Source organism: Centruroides sculpturatus, unplaced genomic scaffold (genome assembly GCF_000671375.1).
Source record: "Centruroides sculpturatus isolate CEXI.00-Female unplaced genomic scaffold, Cexi_2.0 scaffold605, whole genome shotgun sequence".
In the NCBI taxonomy this organism is placed as follows: Eukaryota; Metazoa; Arthropoda; class Arachnida; order Scorpiones; family Buthidae; genus Centruroides; species Centruroides sculpturatus.
Window position 1 is genome coordinate 232,317 of NW_019384828.1, and position 14,849 is coordinate 247,165.

Genomic DNA, 14,849 nt, shown 5'->3' on the forward strand with positions numbered 1-14,849 from the left:
TGTTCTATACCGATTGCTAAAGGAAGAGTATGGTGTATAGGGGCAAGACACTACTCATTTGAAGATGGACAGCATGTATTTTAAATTAAATAAATTAAAAATATGATTCAAAATTGCAGCCCGGCATTGTGACGATTCACAATAAATATTTATTCCTTTATATAGGTAAATTTTTATAATATAATAGTGTGTTATAGATTATATAATCAGTGCTGAGGCGTATCCAGAATTTTAAAAAGATAGATGCTGCTCACGACGGAAGAAAGAGAGGGAGAGTGAGAAGAGGGGGAAAAGGAGACAGGAGAGGAGAGGGGAAGAGAGAGAACAGGAGAGAGGAAGAAAGAAAAGGGGACAGGAGAGGGGAAGAGAGAGAACAGGAGAAAGGGAGAAGGAAAAGGGGACAGGAGAGAGGGAGAGAAGGAGATGTCTCAACCATTTTTTGGACTTTTCTTATCTCCGAAATGTCGAGAGGTGAGGAGAAGAACAGGAGAGGCACTTCAGAATCTGGCGCAAAGTCGAGACATAGTAACATGAAGAAAACCCGAAAACTCCAAGTGGCCAGGCGAGAAAAAATTAAAACTAAGCGGAAACATTTGTAATAAAATATACTCGTAATTTTTAATATTTCCGAACATTCGAACAAAATTTAAATTACATAACACACACCAAATATCAGAAAATTGCCGACTGAAGATCCGATATGTCTAATTTCGGGATGTCGTAACTGTCTTTGGATAACTCTTCCACATTGTTTATGGTGAAAACCTGCGTCATCGGCGGGGCAGACTGTTTATTGGAATTAACTTTATTTCTTAACAAGTGTCCGCAACACGTTAGCGTTCCGCAATTATAAACAGGCGAACATCTTAATATACACTCGACCTTCTTCCACGAACTGTATCCCTGCGGGTATACACATCTTGTAACCGGTGTGTATGGAAATAATTAAAGCCAAAGAAAGGAAAATACCTCGCAAAATTCCGGCTGTATCGTAACCATGTTAATTCCCTCCTTCTTAAAAAAATTTCCTAATTGATTTGCTATTCTCACATAAACGGGTATGGATGCCAACACCACGTGGACTGTCGCTATGGTCTGAGAACTGTTTAGCTGCCAGATATGGATGTCGTGAATGTTTAAAATGGCTGGGAACTGGAATTAAAACGTGGAACGTTATGCCATACCGTAATTAAGTCGCGTAATTTAGTTACTAAACGGAAACACCAGTCAAAAATGGCGATCCTCCTCCGGTTCATGGCAATCTTTAATGTTGTCGAATGGTTTTTACCATCTAAAAATATTAATTTATCTTATAATTATGATAATAATCAATGGATACCTCTTTAATTAAACGGTTCTTTAGCGCTTCCATGTTCAGGTGTTGAGGGATCGTCTGCAAGAGGATCAGGCTCGATTCTTGAACTGAAATTTAAGAAATTGATGATGGAGATGATCTGTTTACGATGATGGAAGATTAATTTGTAATTTACCGAACTGATACGAAGTTAGGAAGAGGATGGAGATTGCTAACAGACTAAAAACAAAGTCGACGTATGGTGGGACCCGTCGATTTAAACAATAATCCAGAAGTCCGTAACAAAGAAGCAAAAGGCATCCCGAATTGTCGCGCAGGATATCGGTCATCAAGATGTTGTCGCAATCATCTGTAAACGAAAATGGAAGATGTAGATGTTATCTATGGAAAATACGTGGAAATATTTATTTTAAACACGTACTTTGTTTGGTATAGATCAATTTGTGATTGTTACCATCTTGCTTTCCGTTCAGAACCTCTTCGCTTCGGATCCTCAAGAGCGAGTTCTGGTGGCAGGTGTAGCCTAAACAGAGCGAATATTTAAAAAATTAGTAACACCAGGCAGAGGGAAATGGTGTATAAAAGGAAAAATTAATACCTTTTATCAACGCTAGAGCAAATATGTTGAGAATAAACCTGAGAGAACCGAAAATCAGTACCAAATATGGATAACGCGAATTGACCATTGAATGTTTCTGGTGTATCAATTCCTGTATGCCTTCGATGATCACGGCGAAACACAAAGCGGCAAAGAATAACAGATTCACCAAAATACCCAGAATCTCCAACCTGGCCCAACCGAAAGTATTCTTTGAGGTTTTCTTTTTGGAAGCCTGCAAGGATTAAATGATTAAAAGCCTGCTTGACCGGGAACCAAACTCGAAAGACTTACCCTGAGACTCACGACCAGAAGAACGAGCGACAGAAAATTGTACAGCATGTGATAGGAATCCATTAGCAAGATCACACTCTCGCATAATTGACTGGCTACTAATTCGCTTACGAAAAACAGGGCAGAAAGGACCAACACCGAGTACAGCCGCCACGCCTCCATCTATAAATGCATTTCAAAGCGATTAATCCGAATGAGTTGTGTTTCAACCAACACACTTGGAGCCTCTCGTTGTGACTCTAAATTGGGCATATCATTGTTTGGCGGAGGGGATGGACCCGTTATATGTCACAGTTTAGGTCGGCAGCAAATCTAAGTCCAGCAGCTCTGGTAGTGTTGCACTTCTTAAGTGTCCTAAATAAAAATAGGCCGAGAAGTTAAGGCACCATCGTATTTGTCTTGAGTGGTTGACACGGAACATAGAGTGATGCACCCAATTTATCGATCAGGATAGGCCACAAAGGGATGGTTGAGTTCTGGCCTGGCCCGAACTCATGACCAGCACGCAATTAGTTTAAATTAAAGACGTTTCCGCCATAAATTAAATTTTTTTACACGACATAAAATCCTAAATGTAGTTTCTAATGGGAGAGAAATATCACTTGCTTATCGACAATAAGCAATCAGCAATAAGGATAAAAAGTTATCCTTATTGTTGAATGTGTAAGGGCTTAATGGTCATTTAATTAAGGATTAAAACTCGTTAAATCAATGAAAAATCTATTTATATACAGTAAAAAGATTACCTGAACAGAAAATAAAAGTTAAATACTCACTTTCACTTCACTGTATACTACATTTGTACTTATAACTGGGTTACAAAAGCAGGTCTCGCCCCGAAGACGTTCAAAACACTTGAATAAAAGATGATCTTCACCCTAGATTGTGACGACACTTCTTGTATACAGTAAATGCATGCATACACACACGGCGGTGTGAGCTGTTAATGCTTCAAAAGCTAAGTTTACATCTTTTACAAAGCAAAACCTGTGTAAACCGGGTGAAGTTATCTAGGCGCGTAATACCTAAATAGGGGCCAGTTTACCATATAAAGTCCTCCCGGAAGGCATACCTCTCGGCAAATCGTCCACGTGTTACGTCCCACCATCCCAACACAATATAAAGCCCATATAACCGTAGAAGGCTGAAAATCGTAGCTAGTGCCGGCCTTCCAGTACTAGTTAGAGGCCTGTAAAAGCCAGGCCCTAGTCTAACACTGCTTTAAAATAATTTTGAAATAATTAAAACTCACCTCACTGGGAATAAATTAGGAAGCTTTAATTTGGTCTAATCCGAGATTTTCTCCACTGAAATTTAAAAATTGCATTAATTAATTAATAACGTAACACCCAATTACTTTCGCTAACGTAAAATCGCACTCGTTACGCTCCTTTTAAACGTTTAAAATGGCGTTTAGCGGAAGATGTAACAGGAAAAAATACAACACGTTAATGCTGTGTGACGTTTTAGTAATTAACAATTAAGGACTTTCGTGCAGCCCATCGCCATTTTCAACGTGGAATGTAACGTAAAAACACCGTATATTCGTGCACGCTACCATCAATATAGCTTCTACAACCCCGCAATTATCTAATATTTATATAATACAGCAGTAACGATGACAAAGACAAAACGGTTCCACGCTTCAGTAGTTACCACTACGAAATTACAATTTTTATCAAAATATTATATTCTGTATTTAATGTTAACGTGCCTAACGAATTAAAATGGTCTTTCCTTATGTATCAACCCAAAAAATACAGCAGCGAGTTGTGTAATTTTCCCAACAAAACTGTTTAAAATATTAACCAGTAAGAAGATCTTTAAAAGTTCCACCCCGCTCGAGATACGACGCGACTCTCCGTATCTCGCCACCCCCTCAAGCTTTAACTACCAAAATTTAACTGCATCGATTCCCCTAATACGCAAACCTGCATGCAAAATTTAAGAAATTTTCGATAAAAGGTAAGGAAGTTATTAAACTTCAAAGGGGTGCCCCTCAGACATGTGTAGGAAAAAAAACTCCACGTTTTCCATAGGTTTCAATGTTCCCTAAATCCAAAAGTATAAAAATCTTGTGGGGTCTTTTTTGACCCATCGCCATGTTGTAATACGTGTTTCTGTGACATCAGAAATTTCACCCATTTGTCATACGTTTATCCCCCTTCAAGGTAAAATGTGACGTAACACACGTTAGGCTGGCAGACAGAAGTACAGTACATATGTATTTCAAACTACAGATTTTAGTGTATTAGCGAAGCTTGTAACCTCCGTAATTCAAGTCTTTTAACACACATATAATACTGTATACACCCGACATTTTAAGATGTATAACACTATACACAACTGTAGATTTAAGAACAGTTAACAAGTGTTTATATCAATAGAATTTTCGCAACCAACCGTAACTATATTTGAAGAATAATGACTAGTTTATGTGAAAATAATGCTTAATAATACTTTTTAAAAACATTATACAGAAACCGAAATTCATTAAAAAGAAGCATTGTTCCCGGTTATAAATCGCATTCCTGTTTTTAAAACACGTGAGTAATATAGTTACACCCATTTACGTGTGTTGTAATTATAACGGGCGAATTCCCTATTCGGTAAAGTAATCCGCGATTAATCCGCAGTAGAAAGTTGTTACGTAAACAATAGATGAAGTGTTAGTGTATAGAACTTGTTACCTAATTAAAAATTCCAGGAACGAGATGCACGTTTAAGTCCGACACGTGACACCCCCATAGGCCCACCAGTGGCCAAGCGGTCCTCGTACCCTGAACACTGAGAGTTCGATCGTGGGTTCGCGCCTCGCTCGGACGGGCTGGCCACGTGTTGTTTTCCGGTTTTCTCCACGTCTGTAATACCTAAATAGGGGGCCAGTTTCCCTTAAAAAGTCTTCCCGGAAGGCATCCCCCTAGGCAGATCACCTGTGTTGCGTTGCCATAACTAAAACAAACAGACACCCCTGTATATCTACCCAACCCCTCAACTTTAAACCACCAAAATTTATTAGAGTCGATCCTCCTAATACACGGTCCCTTGTTAAGTGTTAGATACGTGAGTTGGTAGCGCGAATACCACTGATCGGTGGTTTTATCCACGTACATTAGTTCTAATCTTATTGAAGAACATGACTCCCTACCTAACACAAGTAATCTAGTAAATCCTCCGTCATGCCGGCCATTACGGGTCATCTGCAAACACTATTTGACGCCACTGATATTAGGGAGATTCTTTTTTCTTTTGCCCATTAATTAAAGTCTAGCTAATTGGTGCTATTGTTAATAGCTAATTTTTAGGGAGGTTTACAGTTTATTATTTAGGGTCCTCCAGTCCCGTACAATACTTTGGTTAGTAGAGCAGCTGCAACTACTCTTGATGACATGTTTGTTATTAATTTAAATAATTGGCGTCTATGTCTGTCAGTCACGCTTTTAAACCTACCAGATCGTTTAATATTTCAGTAATGTTCTTTTTGCTGTAAAACAATACCTTACAGCAGATGTATAACGATTCACACTAGCTGCTACTTGTCTTAATTCTTCTGTTAAACCGCAACCTCCAGGCATTGTTTAAAATCCTTTCAAAATTTCTAAACGCTGTTTAAATTGCCGCCGTATTTAATTTCAAGACTGTTATTGCCCTTTTTTGTTAATAAGGAAGGCCAGTTAAATTATTACACATTTTTAAGCCGGTGTTTATACCAGTCGACCACACTATAACACTGTTGATAATTCCGTTTTATATGAATTCCATGTTGTACGAGTCACTTAGATTTTACAAATACGTGAGCCGTTCACAGCCCGGCACACGTATTTGTAAAAACTAAGTGACTCGTACAACATGGAATTCATATAAAACGGAATTATCAACAGTGTTATAGGGGCGGTCGACTGTACTTTTGTTAGACATTAAGGCTGGAAAGCCATAAAATTAAGGTTCATTCGACCTTCCCTCTTGCACTTTTTACGATGTTTTCAGTTATTATTATTGTGTCCTACGAGCGTAAACACCCCCATTTAAATGGTAGATTATGTACAGTAAAACCTGTGTAATCGCATAGTACCAATAGAATAGAAGTTGATAAAATCGAGAATGAATAGTGTTTCGAAGGGAATAAAGTAGTTTCTTGCATGGTTCTTTAAGATTAGAAAAAGAAACTCGCTTTTGTGTGTAAAACCGTTTAAACGTTCGCCAATTATAAATACCGCAATGCATTTACTGTACTCGAAACGTAACGAAATGCCACGTATACCCGACCTAGTTTCGCGGCGCTACGATCGAAAATGACGTAGTAATTCCCAGTTACGTGGAGAGTTTATTATACTCTGCTGTGTAACACTACACATTCTACCTTTTATTTTTCGAAACCATTTCGGATAATCGAGTTTCTGTCGTATATAAGTTTTAAGAGGGGAAGAACAAAGAAAAACAAGTCATATTGTTTTATCGAAAATTTTAACATATAAAAACTATTATATGATTTACATTGTGTAAACCGAAGTGCCAACGCGTCTTTGATGTATGATGTCATAAATGGAAACTTTCATTAAAATACGGTTTTTAATCTTTCTCGTAACTTATAAATGGCGGCGCACCAATCTATTACTTTATTGCCGTACAGTGAGAAGCCGTATTGTTAATTATTTCCTTCAGAATTCCATTATAACGGTAGACAAAGAATACGCATAGGGGGCGCATCTAGACGACAACCGAGCGCCCCTACGCCTTTTCAGCATTCCGGTATTCAATACTTTTAACACTTAATCCCCTTTCTTCATTAATACGCCAATATAAGAACCTATTTTTAACCACGTTATCCAGCGAAATTTTCATGATAGAAGACAGAGAAGTATCGTTTTGCCAGTCTACCTCGTTAGCGAATACCAGGTTTGAAACAATATCCAATTCCTATAACACTGCAGTTAATTAGTTTACGTGACTTCTCGCGTAATCGCCGATAAATCTACAGAAACACCGATTTAAAACAAAGGGTTGTTGTAATAGACACGAGTTAAATCCAGTAACGAGTTGCGTAACTTTCCCGGCCAACTCTTTAAAATTGCGCGTGGCGCCATCTGTTACGAAATATTTCGACCTTACCGGCGATACGACGCGCCACCTCGACCTTTAACAATACAACTGTTATTTTTAAAATCTCATAAAAGCCGGAAAAGTTACGCAACTCGTGGCCAGATGTTTTAATTAATGAAAGCGGCCAGACTTAAACGAAGTAGACTTTATTCGTCCAGACGAATTTCCATACAATCGTTCGCACGGGGTTATTGCCCGTCCGTCCGACGGGCGGCGGACTCTTCCTTCTTTGCATAGGCGTCTTCCGTCTTCCGGTCCGCCGCCCGTCCGCGCGGTGGTCGAGGAAGTGCCGGCGCTTGGTCCCGTTCGCCGTCCGGACGTTGATGAAGGCACGGGGCGACCACCGCCCGCGGACGCTATTGCCGTCGACGCGTGCGCGCAACCGCTTCTTCTTCTTCTCCTTCCTCCTCCTCCTCGTCTTCTTCTTCTTCCACTTCTACGAAAATATCGACGGAAATTCTTCGGCCGGTGGGCTCCTCCCGCGGGGCGGAACCCCCTCCGCCCCGCCCTCCGGAGCCCTCCTCCCTCCGCCCCGGAAGCGGAAGACGGAGGCGGTTCCGGCCGCGGTCCTCCGAGTCCTCCGGCGGCGGGGGAACGGCCGGGGCGCGGCGCGCCGGCGGACCGGGAAGATGGGCGAAAAGTCGAGTACCGGCGTCACCGACGCTCTAAGGTCACTTTTTGTGCCGTCTTCCTCCGTACCGGTGGGGTTCCTCGGGCGCCGCCGCCGCCGCCTCGCGCCGCTTCCGCCGTTCCGATCCGGCCGCCACGTAGGAGAAGACGCAGAGGACTGCATAGCAAATCTGGTCAGCCTGCGGGAGACACAAGGCGCCTGTTAGAGCTGACGGCCACGTCACAGACACACAACACACACACAACGACCAGTGCTAGCTACGGCGGGGTCGACGGGTGAGGGAGCAGGAATCGGACGTTCGGGATCGGTGGGCCACTTCCACCGCTATGACGCGGTGGACGGCCAGAAAGAGGAGTCCGGCCTGTGCGGGAAGGCAAGCAAAAGACAGGTAAAAGGTTGGGACACACCATGTGCAAAGCGGAAACAAAAGGGAAGACAGGCACTCGAAAAACGATGCGGTCGTTCCTACAGCGCGGATTCCCAGATACGAACCCGCTACTAAGCCGGAGTTCGTCTCCCCGCCGCCATCATCTCCCTAAATCCCAGTTACTTTCCAGAAAAAAATCCCCATCGACCGACGAACCGGACAAATACTCGCGCGCTTTTCCCGCTGCAAAAAAATAATAACAGGGGGCGCCTCCGTCCCGTTCCGCTACAAAATACACCGGGCGAGCTTAAAACTTGGATAAATAGTTCCGGGAAACGACTCGACGGCTCTCCGCTACGTTTTCCTCCCTCCGAAATCGGTTTGGGCTAACGGATCCGAAGGGGAAAACACCTCGCCCCATTTATATATTAATAAAAACAGCTCCTTCCCCGCCGTTTTCCACGACGGGGAAGGAGCCGTTTATCTAATACAATCGTTCGTATTCTTCGCTGGTGCGGAACGGTTTTTGGGAACCGTTCGTGCCGGTTAATCGGTTACCGAATTCCCCGCGCCATCCGGACCGAAAAACGCAGATAAACACTTATGCTCCGTTAATTTCCGTCTTCTTCCCGCATCGATTAGAGATGGAAAATTTCCGCCCTTCGAAGCCACCGCGCTCGAGGACCTTCTTCTTTCTTGAGGGACTTTACACGCGGAACCCGTAAAAAACCCCCATTTCCCACCTTTGTCCACCTAAAGATTACGGATAAAGGCCTTACGCGGCCGTCTTTATACACTTATACATATATAAAAGAAACTTACTCCGAGATGCCACCGAGGAGCCAATGTTAACGACGATAAACCGTATTATAAAGTACGACCACGGATGCGACCTCGAGCTCTAACATATTGTCACTTCTTACGCGCCGACATACTAACCCGATATTACCTAAACGGGTCGGAACGTAGCGTCGAAGCGCGCGTGTGACGACCCTCTATTGTCGATTTTTAAAACAACAATAATAATAATAATAATACAGTACTTACGACCGTCGCCGTGTCGTCACGCGGTTGACATATTTACTAAAGAGGAGAAGAATCCGCGCTCGGACGGGGCGAAAAACAGGATGAGGATGGGGCGGGGGTTCGAGCCATTATCGGCGGCGGGGAGGGGTTGAAAGGGGAGGCGACAGTCGAAGTAATTCGACCGGTTTCCGGCATCGACCGCATCGAGTTTCGAGCGCTTCGGTAAGGCTAAAGAAGGGAAGGCGAAATCGGAGGAAAGGCACTCACCATCTGAGATTTGTACTTCCGTTGAATCACCTGCCTCGTTTTGGGATCTGAAAAGAGACAAAAGGACGGGGGTCAGAAGTCGCGCGTGGGGGGGAGGGTGGAGATCGGCGGCACGTTCGACCCGACGTTTATAACGGGAGGAAGATCGAGTTAACGCTAGTTTCCTCTTTCCTCCCCTCTCTTATTTTCCCCCCACGTACGGGACTTCGACCAGACACGTAGCTTTACGCAAATAACTGGGAGTCGAATTTCCGCCTCCCCCGATTCGAAGATTATTTTTAAATTACAGAACGAATCGTAGAAATAATAATAATAATACAAGTAATAATAGAGCTTCACTTACTGAACTCCTCCAACACAAACATCCTTCCCTTCTGCGTGAAGCACTTCTTTATGTTCGCCAGTCTGACAAAGAACTGTAATCAAACTGTTGAATATAGTCTGTCCCATTATACAGAATTTTTAATAAAAGAAATTGTTTTTTTTTTTAATGACGGCGGGTAGCTTACACTTAAAAAGAAGCAATTATTACGAACAAATGAAATATTTAATTATACACATTAAAATGATCGTCTCACAATTTTGAGTATATATTTTCGTTCACTATAATAATAATAATAATAAATGACCACTTTCTCATGCATAGCCGTTCGTATCAAGATCATCAACTCATGCAGTGTGCGGGAGACTGTCGTGTGCACGGGCATGCCCCATCGATTATGCAGTATATATATATATATGTGTATATATATATTCCATATAACACAGGCTCACACTCTCGCAGGCAGTTCCCTCGTATGGGGGTGAGGTAAAAAAAACAATCACGGAAACAATCACGGAACAGAGATACGAAGACGTTTTGAGACAGCAGATAAAACAGCATCTCCGATTCGTCCAGAGCATTGTTAACGTGGTCCACGCGGTGGGGGAGGGGGTGGACTAGGCACCGATTACATTCCGCTTTACTTAAGCCTGTAACGGAACCTAGAAAGTAGTCTCTGCCTTTCTATTCGATCCGAGAATTAAATCCGGTTCGTTTGGCGTAAGAGATTTGCTGCGGGAATACCTATAAATGTAATGGCGAAATTTCGGACTGTAAAGAATGCCGGAAGTTGGAGGAGCGATAGAAGAAACGAAGTGGATGGTCCGAGACCGGAATGGGAGGAAACTGCCTGTCGCAGCAGGCCAATCTCCGAACATGGGATGACACGCGAACGAACCAACTTCCGTATTACCGAGTGGAAAAAACCGACCCCCCTCGTGGACGGGCCTGCCACTTGGATTTTCCCAGTCTTCTTCGCGTGGAAATTGTCACCGATTCGGCCGTAGACACATAATATACCTTCGAGACACTACGGAAACTGTTTGTTTACTTATATTACTTAACTCTGCTTTTCTTTCCGTCCGTAACACCTAAATAGGGGGCCGGTTTCCCCGTAGAAAGTCCTTCCTCCCGGGATCCAGGACTTTCTACGGGGGGAGGGCGGGCCTTACACAGTTAATACACGTTACTTAACAATGCTCTCTCGAATTAAGGTATTTATTACAATCCCCCGTTTACCGCAATCATAAACTATTAACCGGAACTCGAGTTTCTTCTTTTTAAATTCTATTTAGAGGCAATGTTTTAGTCACTTTTTTACTTTAAATTCCCGATAATTTTTAATTAAAAATCGATAAACTTGCGGGGAATTAGGGAATTACGGTGTATTTTAAGCACATTTTTTAGTAAAACGACTCACCCTTACAAACACGTCCTTATTATAATAATAATAATAATAAATAAGGATTTATTTGTATAAATAAACACACTACAAGCCCACAAAATTAGAAAGAATTTATTAGAATTATTTACTTATTTAAAATTAGATTTTTAATAAGAATTAATATATAAAATGCACCGATTTTATTAAGGTTAGTTTATGAATCTTAACATTAAAAAAATAATAGTAATAATGATAATGTTTAATTATAATTATTATTCAGTCAATCTGTTATACAGCGAGGTGAACATGCTGTGCTCCAGAACCCACAAATGAACACATGATTATCCTTCAAAATTCAACAGAGAAATCGAACCCCCCCCCGTTTCGACTTCATCTCCCTCAGTGTTGCTGTGTTTTTACCACCTTTTAAATTAACCACACACACATATATATACAGAGATAATAATACATTTAAAAACATTAAAGCCAAAATAAACAAGAAGCAATAGCCTCAAGCATTTGATTTCTTTTTTTTTTTACCATGAGTTACCACCGGTTTTTTCTATCAATACCACTAAGGGGACGTGTACGCAACACACGAACCGCTCTCTCGTGTTTTATACTGCTGTCACAAGGGGGTGGAGAAATAATAATTGGAAAAAAACACACAAATTCCGCTACTAAAACACTACAATAACGGGTCATGCACGTATTTGTATAGTTACGTAAAGGCTATGCATTCGTGCAAGTGGTAGGTACGAAAGCAGGAAAGGAGCAAACACAAGAGAGGAATAGGTGCATTTCTATTACTAAATCGGGATCGTACAAGTGCCAGGAAGAAACTTTGGAGATGGTCAATAACAATCAGAATCGACTACAAAACTAAAGCAACATAATACCATGCTTAACTAGCAATGACCCTCTAATTGATCGTGTGCAACATCTCGAGCCCCCAACACATTTACTGACTAAAAAAAAAAAAATAACAAGAAAATAATAATATAATAATCATATATATATATAACCACAATCACGCCGTTTATAGTACGATGCACGAATAATTTATGTCTAGAGTCACATTTTCTTTAATTCTTTATCGTTTTTCACAAAAAAAAAAAAAAAGAAAAACAAATTGCAACTTCCACTCTAGACACAGCAACAAAAGGAAATGAAGGGCCTATGTACCTCAAAGTCCTTTGGAGGATGGTTCGTGTCAGGCACCGAATTGGCATTAAAAAAGGAAGGAAATCCTTTTAGAGATTGTGCTGCAGATCAGTATGATCATGTATTTTGTCATAAATTTCAAAAAAATTATAATATCTTTTGGACCATCTCAAAAGTCCCTTCGCTTGCTACCGGCTCAAAAACTGTGAGACGTATTACATATATATATATATATTTACATTAATATATTTAGAATTAATTACACACCGCGTAGTTTTATCATTTAGAGTAACAAGGTTTGGAAGTGCATGCATAAGAAGAGTAGTAGTACATTCCAAAAAGTTTTATATGAATGCTAACAGTTAAGCTCCACTCGGAAGGAAAAAATCATAAGAATAATAATAATAACATTCCAAAAAGGCAGCGTGACAAAAAAAATAACTACACCAGCACAAAGGCAATGTATATATATACATATATATAAATTCAGCTGCTTAAAAAAAAAAGGAGGTTTCTGTAAAGAGCAGCTGGCTCTGAAAAAAATTGTATGGAAAAATAAAAGAATAATAATAATAATAATAATAATATATATTGTCACTTTTGTGTGACACGAAATGGACAAAGCAAGCCAGAGGAGATTTTTGAGAAGGTCCTTGCTGTGAAAAATTAGAATAAAAAATAAAAATAAATGCCACAACAGAAAAAAAAGAGGCTCACCACAAACCACAGACAACAGAGAGGTGCTTTTATATAAGTAACAGAGTCAAGAAGAAAAGGAGAAAAATAACAATAATAATAATAATAATAATAGTAACAATAATCATAATAATAATAATAATATATGTTTTTTTAAATTTAAAAAAAAAGCAATTTAATTCTTTAAAGATTCAAAACTTATCTACTTACACATTATACACACATGTATATATATATAAAACTATGTCTATTTATAAAAATAAAGGAAATTCCTTTAAAAAAAAAAAAAAAAAAAAAAGGAAAAAACATAGCTTTTGATGAAATCTTGCAAATAAAAACTGTTTTTTATCTTTACTTTAATTAAAAATAAATAAATAAATGAAAAGTCTTCGTGGCCAGCTGAAATGTAATGCTATTACTATATTTAGTACATTTACACACAGACAGACAAACACACAAAAAAAAAACCATCATCAAAAGAAAAAAAAAATGAAATTAAAACTGATTTATTACTTATACACCTAGAAATAATTATATTTCAATATAAGGAAGAATAAAAAAGACATTAAAACATTGGGAACAAAGTGTCTTCTGGCAGAAAATGGCTCCTCAATTACTCTGCTTTAACTGGAAAACTGCAATTCAGACAGACACTTGGATTTTGCCGAAAAAAAGAAAATAACTTGCTTTTTGACCGTTACCAGAAAACACTTTTAATGTTTTATTTTTTTCTTTCTCTTTCTGATCTGCAGCTCTAAAATTTCTCTCTGCTAATATATATTGCAGAATTAAAAAAAAAAATTAAAAAAAGTACAAATATATGATGGTGTAAGAAAGTAGAATATATATATTTATATAAAACAAAAAATATATAGTTTGTTTTGAGAGACAAGCTGTGCTCACCTTGCTGTTGGCAAACAGTAGGCCGACACCCTTCATGCACACCTGTAGTAGCCCCCCTTCCCCCGTTCTCATGTCCTGAACTGGGAACACTCCTCCCAGCTCCTTCCCTATAACAAAGTTCATACCCACTGTCCCATGATGTGAATTGATTGGACAACAACATGTCTCAGGTGCACCTCACAAATAACAATGAATTCCCACTCCATACAACTGAAAGCAACACAACAGTTGGCTTAGTGTGTTCTAAAACGGATATCCACCTGTTACGGTGGGGAAGGCGTATTTATAATTAAAGAGGCCATGGTCATGCAGCCGTGTGCAAACTAAGATACTTGAGGCTAGTGCGCGGACTCTTTGAGTGCACAAGGTATATATATATATATTAAAAAATAATCGTCATGCAGTCATAACATTAACCATGCAGTTTCTTAAGAGTTAGATTACACAAAATAAAAAAAAAACAAAAAAAATATATATATATATATTTGGTGAGCTATCATTTTCTATAATAAACTCATGCCCTTCTACACCAATAGACCTAATGTGTATTAATCAAACTCTCATGCTAATTTCCATTTATTAAAAGAAAAAAAAATTATTATAATATATTTTTACAGTTTGTTTTACATATATTCTACTACAAGCTACATTTGAAAATTTTTATATTATAAATTATTATAAATTATTATATGATTTTGAATACATTATATTATATTAAAATAAATATATTACATCCCAAAATATTCAATTTCTCATTGTACTCTTTGTCTTACATCACTAAA

General features: G+C 39.5%; 2 protein-coding genes across 11 annotated transcripts in view; both read right to left on the reverse strand.

The window, feature by feature from the left end:
* Window positions 1–599: 599 nt before the first annotated feature.
* Window positions 600–9,591, reverse strand: LOC111630056 (zinc transporter 1-like). Of its 5 annotated transcripts, none has more exons than XM_023374066.1 (9): window positions 9,353–9,591; window positions 3,460–3,514; window positions 2,208–2,369; window positions 1,914–2,148; window positions 1,737–1,838; window positions 1,491–1,664; window positions 1,340–1,422; window positions 970–1,152; window positions 600–903 (listed from the first exon to the last, which is right to left on the reverse strand). In XM_023374066.1, the coding sequence occupies exons 3-9, from the start codon at window positions 2,367–2,369 to the stop codon at window positions 673–675; spliced, it is 1,170 nt and encodes a 389-aa protein (XP_023229834.1). In that variant the 5' UTR covers window positions 3,460–3,514; window positions 9,353–9,591; the 3' UTR covers window positions 600–672. The 5 variants fall into 5 exon arrangements, with proteins under 5 accessions (XP_023229834.1, XP_023229837.1, XP_023229835.1 ...); XM_023374069.1 differs by having other exon boundaries at window positions 2,984–3,514; XM_023374067.1 differs by having other exon boundaries at window positions 9,128–9,591.
* Window positions 6,053–14,849, reverse strand: part of LOC111630051 (MAP kinase-activating death domain protein-like) — a 35,601-nt gene continuing 26,804 nt past the window's right edge. For 3 of the 6 annotated variants that reach the window (XM_023374057.1, XM_023374055.1, XM_023374054.1), the window contains exons 25-28: window positions 14,068–14,174; window positions 9,942–10,014; window positions 9,599–9,645; window positions 6,053–8,116 (exon numbers count right to left, since the gene is read on the reverse strand). In XM_023374057.1, coding sequence (XP_023229825.1) covers window positions 7,979–8,116; window positions 9,599–9,645; window positions 9,942–10,014; window positions 14,068–14,174 — 365 coding nt within the window. In that variant the 3' untranslated portion in view covers window positions 6,053–7,978. Of the gene's footprint in view, window positions 8,300–9,598; window positions 9,646–9,941; window positions 10,015–14,067; window positions 14,175–14,849 lie in introns of all 6 variants that reach the window. The other 3 variants (XM_023374056.1, XM_023374058.1, XM_023374059.1) reach the window with 3 other exon arrangements.

What these genes read in the sequence shown, in the direction of transcription:
- LOC111630056 (XM_023374066.1), bottom strand. Translation starts at nt 2,369, where the DNA reads ATGGAGGCGTGGCGGCTGTACTCGGTGTTGGTCCTTTCTGCCCTGTTT. An exon ending in TGCTCTAGCGTTGATAAAAG is followed by an intron (nt 1,839 to 1,913) that starts GTATTAATTTTT and finishes CGCTCTGTTTAG; the next exon opens with GCTACACCTGCCACCAGAAC. An exon ending in CCTAACTTCGTATCAGTTCG is followed by an intron (nt 1,423 to 1,490) that starts GTAAATTACAAA and finishes CTTAAATTTCAG; the next exon opens with TTCAAGAATCGAGCCTGATC.